Here is an 11245-nt window from a genome sequence, read left to right on the forward strand (position 1 = left end):
CAAGACCCCTATACTTGATTTTCAATAGTTCAGTTAGATCAGGCATGGTACCATAGGATTGGCTTATAGCTGAGGTAGTGCCATTATTTAAAAAGGGATCCAAAAATCATCCGGGTAAATACAGATCGGTTAGATTGACATTTATAGTGGGGAAAATATTGGAAGGAATTCTAAGGGATAGCATACAGGAGTATCTGCAGACCGCTAAGATTATTACCAAGAACCAGCATCGGTTTGTGAGGGACAGATCATGTCAAACTAACTTAGTTAGCTTCTATGAGGAAGTGAGTGACAATCTTGACCAGGGAAAAGCAGTGGATGTGGTCTACTTAGATTTTGCAAAAGCCTTCAATACAGTGCCTCACAGGAGACTGATCATCAAATTAAAGGAGCTTGGCCTAGGAAAAACTGTTTGGACATGGATAAGTAACTGGCTGGATAACAGAGTACAGCGAGTAGTGGTCAACAGGAAGTCCTCAAGCTGGACACCAGTAGTGAGCGGAATACCACAAGGGTCCATACTCGGGCCACTACTGTTCAACATATTTAACAATGACCTAGAAATAGGCCTCGAAAGCACAGTGTCAATCTTTGCAGATGATACTAAACTGTGTAGGGTAATTAATTCAGAAATGGATGTTGAGTCTCTACAGAATGACTGATCTAAACTTGAAATCTGGGCGTCTAAATGGAGAATGAGGTTTAATATAGAAAAATGCAAGGTTATGCATTTCGGGACTAAAAACAAACTTGCATCCTACATATTAAATGCGGAAAGTCTAGGAGTAACAGTATTGGAAAAGGATTTGGGGGTACTCATTGATAATAGGCTTAATAACCATAAACATTGTCAAAGTGCAGTAAAGAAGGCAAGTAAAGTGCTAGCGTGCATAAAATGGGGAATTGAGACAAGGTATGAGTGTAATCATGCCGCTGTATAAGGCATTGGTACATCCGCACCTGGAATATTGTGTTCAGTTTTGGGCACCACTGTATAAAAAAGATATTGGTGAACTCAAAAGGGTTCAAAGGCGAGCTACTAAATTGATTAAAGGGCTAGAGGGACTGGATTACGAGAAAAGGCTTACTAGGTTGAATATGTATACACTGGAAAAGAGGCGTCTAAGAGGACATTATTAATATATTCATATATGTAAAGGGACATTACAAAGAGTTATCAGAGAAATTATTTATTAAAAGAACTCTGTTTAGGACATGTGGGCACTCGCTGAGGCTAGAGGAGAGAAAATTCCGTACGCAATGTAGGAAAGGGTTCTTCACTGTTAGGGCAATAAGGATTTGGAATTCCCTGCCAGGGAATGTGGTAATGGCGGACTCTGTAAATGCATTTAAAAACGGATTGGATAAATTTTTGATTGAAAATTATATCCAAGGTTATAACATTTAAAATATTGACGTTGATAATCCGGGTGGAACATGATTTATAGTTGTTAACTAGTCATAAAGCATTACTTCAGCAGGTACATTATAATCAACTCAACTTAATACAGAATACAGGTTGAACACGATGGGCATTTTGCCTCTAATTCAACCTCAGTTACTATGTTACTATGTAAGTACTGTACATCCTTCCTTTTCTACAGCCTATGGGCTTCATTCAGACCTGATCGCAGCGACAAAATTGTTCTCTAATGGGCAAAACCATGTGCACTGCAGGGGGCGCAGATATAACATATGCATACAGATTTAGATTTGGGAACTCTCTCTGCACAAGTTATATCTGCCTCCCTGCAGTGCACATTGTTTTGCCCATCAGAGAACAATTTTGCTGCTGCAATCAGGTCTGAATTAGGCCCTATATTCATTACATTTCACTGAAAACTGTGTTTCAATGGGCTGGACATGCTGTATCCCTAGTTAATGCCTGTGGTATTGTTTGCAGTGTTACAGCCACGGCAGCCAGTGTGGGAGCTGCTGGAGTACCCCAGGCCGGCCTGGTTACCATGGTGATCGTTCTGAGTGCTGTAGGGCTGCCAGCAGACGATGTCACTCTCATCATCGCTGTTGACTGGCTCCTGTAAGTAACATACAATAGAAAGCATGTCATGATTTATATGTGGTTGGCATTTATTTGTTTTGCATCTCGGGGTAAGACTGTGTCTATATTTCTCTAATCACTAAAGATCTTAATAAGAAATAAACAAAAAGATTATGGCAGAAACCATGTAGGAAGGACAACGTGTCTGATTTCCCGTAACTAGACGTGATTTAATTATTCATATTTGTATCTAAACTTGTCAGTGGTTTCTCATTAGGAAATTAACTCTTGCTTGCCTTTTCTTCTATAGTTCAACTTCTATAAGTGATGAATGAGAAAATGATGTTATAATTCTATATTGCATTTGGAATACAAAATAAACCTATACATATAAAGTGAAGCATGTGCAGGGAGGTAAATGGCTCAGGAGGCACTGGCTAGAACCAGAGCCAGAGTTACACACACTATATGAGCCTGAGGGGTCATGTGGGCATTATACACAGGTGCAGTTTTTGATGAGTTTGATCAGAGATGTGCGGAAAAGATAGGCAAGGAGTGGCACTGCCACGTCTGCCACAGACTTTTACTCCAGAGTTTTGAATGGTAATACAAAGAAGACATTTCTAACATATTCTTTGTATTTTTCATTTACTTTTATAATATAATCAAAGCTCTTAGTATGAGCCTATCCTGTCAGTATGACAGGATAGGCTCTGCCTCACCTCACCGCATGTCACTGCACGTCACTGCAATTAGGGGCATATTCAATTCTTCACATCAGCACAGTATCCGGCTGTGCACATTGGGGTAAATTTACGAAGATGGGAGTTCTATTTAAGATGGGATGTTGCCCATAGCAACCAATCAGATTCTACTCATTTATCTAGCGCCTTCTAGAAAATAATACCTGGTATCTGATTGGTTGCTATGGGCAACATCCTATCTTAAATATAACTCAGCTTAGAAAATTTACCCCATTGCCTTTTAATAAAGTAGGAAAATCATCTCTCATTTTCCTGTGCACTTGTACCAGCTGCAAGGAAAAATGAGTTAAGATGGAGATCATGAGGTGCCTTTGTCTGACCATTCTGGAGGCATATCACGGGGTACTAAATCACCCTGAACAACTAAATGTAGTAGTTAATAGCCATGTCATATGCTTTGAAAAGTAATTACCTTGAAACAGAATTTATGATAAATATCACACAGAGAACTAAGGCCCAATTGTATTAAGCCTTAACAATAGATAAAGTGGAGACGCATAAAGAGTGATAAAGTACCAGCCAATCAGCTTCCTAACTGTCATTTTTCAAACAGCCAGAGGCATGGCAGTTAGGAGCTGATTTATCTCTTGTTAAGGCTTAATTCATATGGGCCTAAATGTTTTATATTAATCTGAACGAGCGTGTGCCGGCCCGTCTGACAAGTAAGCCGTAGGGTGGGGGGGTTACGAGGTTAGGTTTATGCTGCGGTGGGAGTGTTAGGTTGTGAGGAGGGGGGGGGGGGTAGGTTTAGGCTGTGGGGATGGCGGGGAGGGCTTAAGGTGGGCATTACACAGGTTCTGTGGCTGATTTAAAACCAGCTGAAATGTAAGCTTGAAGTCAGTCAGCCACAGAACCTGTATAATCCATGAGCGTCCCAGGTAAAAGGGATAATATGGTCTCCCTATGTTAAGGTTAAGCTGCAGGGAGGGTGGATTAGGTTTAGGCACCACCAGGGAGGGTTAGGTTTAGGCTGCTGGAAAGAACGGTTAGGGTTACGGGGCCACAGAGGGAAGGTAAGTGTACTTAACTTCCCTCTGTGGCCCCATAACCCTAACCCTGTGGCCCCGTAACCCTAACCCTCCCTTCCAGCAGCCTCAACATTGGGATTCCGCAGTATTCTGACCGCTGGCATTTCAATCCCAAACCATATTAACTTTACTAAGGCCTTAAACTAAATCATTGTTTATAATTATCCATAATATGGGACATGTATGTTCTTTCATGGCGGAGAAAGATAATTCTTCTTAGTGTAAAGCGCTTTATTACAGTTTTCTACAATTAGTGCTATTATTTAATTTAGTCATCAAGAAATGTCTTTGTTTCTTTTTTGGGACACGGGGTGGGAGTGTTTTTCTTATCTAATAATTCATGAAGCACTGTCTTCTTATGTTATATTCATTCCTACTATATCAATAGCATTCATTCTACAGCCTTTCTAAACATGATCAGCCAGGTAATCCCATTTCAGGTCACTATACAGTCATCATACACTATCTAGTCATTTATATTTTATATCATTAGAAAGTGTGTTATGTAGTAACAGATTTGTTGTGAAGTTATATCCTTGACCTGTAGTTTGCACAGTTTTATCATGTAGTTTATAGCCTGCCTATTACAGATGTACAATTGCTGTTAAGTGCATACAATATAATTAGATAAGGACACATCATTATGACTCCTCTTGGTATTTTTATTGTTCCAATATATATTTGTAATTTTATTTAAAAGTATTAACACAGTACAGGTAGGGTTGTCAGATCTTCCCTTTCATAGGGGATGCATATAAATTACACAGATTGGCCAGCTGGCTGACTTCAAGTCTTCATTTTGCCTAGTATTAATCAGCCACAGAACCTGTGTAATTCATATGATCTTTAGAGCCATTGCAGAAGTCACATTGAGACTTGAAAGGTCGACTAATAATTATTTATTTAAAATTCAATTTTTTTTAACCCTCTACCTGCTCTGCCAATAATATTATTATTATTATTATTATTATTATTATTATTTATATGGCAACACAAAGTTCTGCAATGCTTTTTAGAGCAGTGAAACAAACCGGATGTATATATAATTACACGTGTACCCATATTTGCTTAGTTATATGAGCTGTAGGGGTAGGGATGAAGAGGACAGTGGGCCCTACTCATGAGTGCTTACATTCTTAATGAGAGAGGTAGAGGCACTGGTACTAGGCACACTCAAAGGGTTAAAGCAGTGGGGAATGGGTAGGGATCACATATGGTCTGGAATAAGTGAGTTTTGAGGGAGCATCTGAAGCAATGGAGGTTTTGGGAAAGTCAGATAGATAGAGGAGTCCATAAGGGTGGTGTGGAAGAAATGGCTGGAGATGTAGGTTGAGGAAGAGAGAGGGCAGGAGCTTTGCAAGTGAGGACTTTTATTGAACTCTGAAACACTAGCTTTAAGGAGGTATTGCAGAGGAGAGAGGCTAGTGTGGGGGAGACCAGAGAAAGGTCGCCATAATTCAAGTGAGAGATGATGAGGTACTGGACAAGTGGTTTGGTAGTACTGAGAGGAAGGAAAAGTCTAATGGAGTGATGAGCCTCTGGATATGAGAGTGTATGAGGGGCAGGTGTCATGGGTAACAAACAAGCAACTTACATGAGGAAATGAGGAGATGGTGGTAGAGAAAAACCACAAAAAGCCTTAGTGGTGTTGTGTATAATTCACAGCTACTGTGTTCATGGATTCTGCTACTCCCAAAAGATAGACCAATAACCAAGAGACAAAACACAGTGCTTATCATAGTTAGAAGAAATCTAATTTATATCCACAGGTATTAATATTAAAAAGTTTACGCAACAAAAAGAATTGTGACAATATAAATGACAAAAAAACATAAATAAACAACGTAGAGCCTGGAGCATTGGGCCAAGGAAATCAAGGTGCACCGGAAACACTATAATGTATATTTACTTTTAAATATATATATATATATTTATACAAACATATACTGTGTGTGTGTGTGTATATATATATATATATATATATATATGTGGATGTAGGTCTGGCACTCCCAATTTCCTTGTATAGCTGCAGCCGGTGCCCTCACATGAATGGCAGGACAAACAGAGGGAGGTGTGGCACTTGATATCATCAGCCTTCGTCCATAGATAACACACCCCTACCACAGTGTCACGTTGCCTTGGTAACTGTGGAAGCCACAGAGAAATACATTAAGCTACACTTAAGCATATATAAAATCAACAATGCAAAAAAATACACAGAAGAGAAATGCAAAAAGTAATCAGGGCCTAATGGAATCAAGTATGCTATAATAAATATCATAAAAAGCAGGTATAATTAATAGCTTCATTAAGACCTTTTGGCATAATCACGTCCAGACGCATTATCCACCGCGTCTCACACTGTAACAGTTTACGGGCCCTATCACCACCCCTTTTAGATAATGGAACATGGTCGATCATCCGATAACGGAGACTATTCAAAGGATGTTTATATTCCATGAATCCCCGGAATTGGAAACCCGAATCCTGGGATTAAAGCCCAGACAATATTTGGCCAAAATCCCAAGATCCTGCTGATCCCGATCCCGGGATTGGCCAACATAGTTACATCCTACCTCAGCTCACCTCCAGAGCATTTCTAGTTGATCATAGACTTCACATGTACATTACTGAACACAATCACCCAGTGTGCGTTAGGGCAGCACTGTTCAGTCTGCCCTTATTTTGTACTCTCCTTTATTTTAGATGCATTCTTACGTGATCTTTATGAACTATTAGAAAGGATTATTGCATAGTGCAGCATAAGCGTGTAGCGTGAACAATTATAAAATGAGCTTCTATTACAACACATAAGGCAGAGTAATCTAATCAGTATTGGTTGCAACATACACTTATTTTACTTCTTTAAAAGGGTTAAGGATTGTATTTATACTGACAGCTCTCAATCACATTGCAGGTTGCTGTAAGCCTCTATAATTAAGGATTCCAACATGACTAATGCTACACTTTCTGTTCTTCAGGGATCGATTTAGAACCATGGTAAATGTTCTTGGTGATGCTTTTGGGACTGGGATAGTAGAGAAGCTCTCCAAGAAAGAACTCGAGCAAATGGATGTCACATCGGAAGGCAACATTGCCAACCCCTTCGCCATTGAGCCAAGTGTATTGAAAAACGAAGATGATGATGATGGGAAAAAGTCCTATGTGAATGGTGGATTTGCTGTAGATAAGTCAGATGCCATATCTTTCACCCAGATATCGCAGCTCTGAGTGACCCAAGTGTGCTGAGTGCACTGGGATTCCAAGGGACACTGAGTATGATACAAAGATGACTAGTGAGATTTTTCTTTTCAATATTTGGATGCAAGCTTTTTTTGCTCCTTGCGAGCAGGTTAAATGGAAAGACGAGTTGTAAAATATTTCTCTTTTTTAATACTGGAATATCTAAATACCACCATTTTTGAATGTATACTCAGAATTAGCATGTTTATTACCTGTATTTTAATATCTAGGTCAGTAATATGAAACTTTTGCATTAGCTCTTCTGAAGCACAGGAACGAATAATGGGCCTGCTACATGTTTGTAAGTAAAGCAAAACAGCAATAAACTGGGCAAAACCATGTTAGGCTACAGGTGGGGCAGGTGTAATATGTGCAGAGAGATTTAGATTTGGGTGGGTTGTGTTCTGAAATCAAAACTGCAGTATAAAAATAAAGCTGTCTAACATTTGTGGGCTACATGCAAAAGCAGCCAGTATTTACCCTGCACAGAAATAATATAAATGTATTTGCTCCCCTTGCATGGCAACATGGATTGTTCCAGATACAAAGTTACTTGCTTTTTTGCTTTACTTACAAACATGAATCAGGCCCAATATTCTTACTTCTTGGGTCTTCTTCATTTGGTTTAATGGACCACTACACATAAAATGCAAGTCGCCTTACATAACACATTTTCTGCTAACTAGATATTGCTGAGTTCACATACAGAACTGTTTTACATATTCTACATGACTTCCTGTCATTCAATCTATTAAAGAAGGAACCTTGGAGTGGGGACTAGCAGGGCACAATAACAATAAGCTCTTTTATTAAATAAATATTTACAGTATGAATCATACAAGATGCCTTTTCATAATGGATCTTCTATGTTATGCCTAGTGGTCCCCCCTCAAAAAAAAAAAAATGCCTTTTAAATACTTGCACAGAACAGCACTTATCTGTATATTGTGCCATAATATTATATTTGTTAGTGCATTGCGAATATGACAAAGATTCACTTTTAGGGCTGGATGTAATGGCTTGCAAGACGGCCGGAGCTCCGAGACTCTGGCCGAACTCGTACATCTTTTTAAAGCAGCAAATATTTACAAGGCAAGACCTGGTTGATTTTGCCTTGTAAACATTTGCTGCTTTAAAAAAACGTACAAGCTCATCCGGAGTCTTGGAGCTCAGGCCGCCTTGCAAGCCATTACATCCGGCCCTTAATGTCTTCTAAGTGATTTCAATACAGGAAGACAGAATTTCAGCTTGCCTTATAGCAGGAATCATACAATAAGAGGGTATTCAACATGCATATATATATTTATACAGCATGAAGGCATTGAGGTCGCCCATTGCAGAGCATGCCATTTGGGAAGCCAAAAAGTTAGAAGACTTATTGCTGCTGATAGTGGTTGGGTTCTCTTCACAAATCAGTGTAAGTGCCATATAGTATTTCTACAGAAAGTTCCTACCACTGACAAAAATATTGTACACATTTAGAAGACCTACTCTGTACAGAATATGACGTTGTTGGTGAGTTTAGTACATGACCAATCACATCTACGCTGATTATAGGCAATAGACATGCATCACAACATGCATGGGGATCTAGCATAACTAATTACTACAGCATATCTCTGTTGAGCTAAATAAGTATTTAAACTTGTCAACATGATCTTCATGTGTATGTTTTAAAATCTCAGATGATCATGGATCATGATTTTATCTAAAGGGTTCCTTTGGTCATGGTTTAATTTGTATTATTATTATGATTTATATGATTTTTTGTTAAATCAATGTTCCATAAATAGCTGGTCTATACCTTTTTGTGTTGACATTTGTTAAAATCTTGCTATCCTCAATGGAATTGAGAAATTATGGATATTGCTTATAGGGTAAACAATCCATAAAACATAATCATAGTAAATTTAGTATTAGAGGGGGATTTAGTAAAAGCAGTTTCCGAAGTTTGACAGATCTATGTTCATTTGTAAGGCTAGGTACACACTTGCTGATGGCACATTAGATGTGACACTGTGCAAGATCCCCACCCCCTCCCCCCGCAAACGATATAATTAATACACACTGAACGATATCGTTTACTTCTCGTCAGTGACGGCATGCACCCACATCCAGGTGCATGCCGTCTTGTACAAAACCTTTAGATCTCAAGGTGAAAACTAAAGATTTTGTACGTACATTGTTAACGACCTGTGGGACCACGCATCATTAACGATATAGTGAATACACACTGGACAATCTGAACAATATATCTTTGAAAACTTATTTGTTTTCATTTTTCGAACATGATTGGGTGGTTCTAGGCAAACACAAATCTGCAAGAATTGTATTAAACCCTCCCCTCTTGTTCTAATTAAGATGGCAGTATTTGGGTTTGTTTTGTACAATATGTTCTAGAAAGGCTGGAGACGGGTAGTTAAGGGGTACATATGATATAATGAACTTTTATACATTATTCAAAGTTTTTCAACATTTCTCAGTTTATCACGCTTTGTTACTGATCACTGTGAATTAAAATGTGTAAAAATAAAAAGAGGATTAAAGCCTTGTGTCAAATTAAATTTAGCAATTCAACCAGGGGCAGAATTGTGCATCTCTGGGCCAGGGCCATAACTTGATATGTGCTGGAGGTGCTGTACGCTGTGGGGCAGAAAAACCTTCTTCAGCACCCTTACGCAGGACCACGCAACACTACTGCCCACCTGCCATCTAGCTGCAGAGCTGCCCGCAGAGGGCAGCACCCGGCTCCTTCTCTCATTGCTAATATTTGTAGCCAGGCAGCGCTGCAGTCTCCGGCATGTAAGCTCCGCCCCCTCCCTCTGTCCTGAGACTAGGGAGAGACATAATACTAGGGGGACATGTACTAAGCAGTGATAAAAGTGGAGAAGTGAGCCAGTGGAGAAGTTGCCCATGGCAACCAATCAGCTGCACTGTATACTTTTTTTTTTAAACAATGTTTTTTTTATTAAGTTTCAAATACAGAATAAGGAAATGTACACTTAACAGAGAACATACAGAAAAGAAAAAAAGGACAATGTTGAGTGTAGCAAATAACCATGGATATCTCAATAAATCTTGATCAAAACACCCAATTTACCAACAGTGTACATAGATCATTAAATCAAACATAAACATAAACACTCTCAAAAAGAAAAAGGAAAGGAGAAGAAAAAAGACAGTACAGTACAAGGACACACGAGGGGAAACGTATAAACAAAATACATGACAACATATATGTCCAGGGGGGCAGTATATACAGGTATTGAGACATAAAAACAAAAGAAATATATCCATTATGGCGGACTAGTTCAGGGCGTGGAGAATTTAAAATTGACGTGTCAATGGGATCAACAATGATTACGGAATGACCGTCTCTCCCGAAATTCACTCCATTTAAACCATCTCATATGAATGGAAGAAGGCGATGAAAAGTACACACAACCTGCTGTTTCAAACAGGAAGTGTTCATGGGTGTTATTAATAATAGTCTGAATACTAGGCAGTAACTGCGATTTCCACAGTTGTCCTATTGCCGCCTTAGTAGATATTAAGATATGGCCAACAATATAGCTATCGCAACTAGGTAAAGCATGTGGTGAATAATGAAACAAGGCAAACACTGGGTCAACTGGCACCTCCGCTCCCAGCACCTCCCGCAGAAGGGAGAACACTTCAATCCACAGTGGCCTCAGGACTGGGCATTCCCAGAAGATATGGAAAATGGTACCAACACGACCACAATTTCTCCAGCATAGCTGAGATGTCGAGGGCCAGATACGATGAAGCCGCTGCGGAGTGGAGTACGCCCTATGGCTTAGTTTATAAAACATTTCTGAATGCTGGAGACATTTAGAGATTTTAAAACACATTAAGGAGATCGAGTCCCATTCCTCCTCCTGGAGGACTACCAAAAGGTCCTTCTCCCACTTAATCTGTGAGGGTAGCTTACCCGTTTTATGCATAAGAACAATATATTGATACCATCTAGAAACCCCACCTCTATGGCCGGGTGAAGACAGTCTAAAGAGTAAATAGGCAGGCAGAGGAGAGGGACTACTAGACTTGCCAATGCAAGAGTATAGCCAGTGACGCAACTGTAAGTACTTAAAGAAATCATGTTTCGATATACCAGTGATAAGCATCTAAGTTGGGATAAGCCACCCCACCCATTTTCTTGGACAGAGATAAAATGTGCCTAGCAATACGGG

General features: G+C 39.4%; 1 protein-coding gene across 1 annotated transcript in view; it reads left to right on the forward strand.

Annotated features, from left to right (window-relative positions):
• Positions 1-8118, forward strand: part of SLC1A1 (solute carrier family 1 member 1) — a 125544-nt gene extending 117426 nt beyond the window's left edge. Inside the window, exons 12-13 of the mRNA XM_063913973.1 lie at positions 1904-2038; positions 6773-8118. Coding sequence (XP_063770043.1) covers positions 1904-2038; positions 6773-7022 — 385 coding nt within the window. The 3' untranslated portion in view covers positions 7023-8118. The remainder of the gene's footprint in view (positions 1-1903; positions 2039-6772) is intronic.
• Positions 8119-11245: the final 3127 nt, after the last annotated feature.

This window comes from Pseudophryne corroboree, chromosome 1 (assembly GCF_028390025.1).
Source record: "Pseudophryne corroboree isolate aPseCor3 chromosome 1, aPseCor3.hap2, whole genome shotgun sequence".
Lineage (NCBI taxonomy): Eukaryota > Metazoa > Chordata > Amphibia > Anura > Myobatrachidae > Pseudophryne > Pseudophryne corroboree.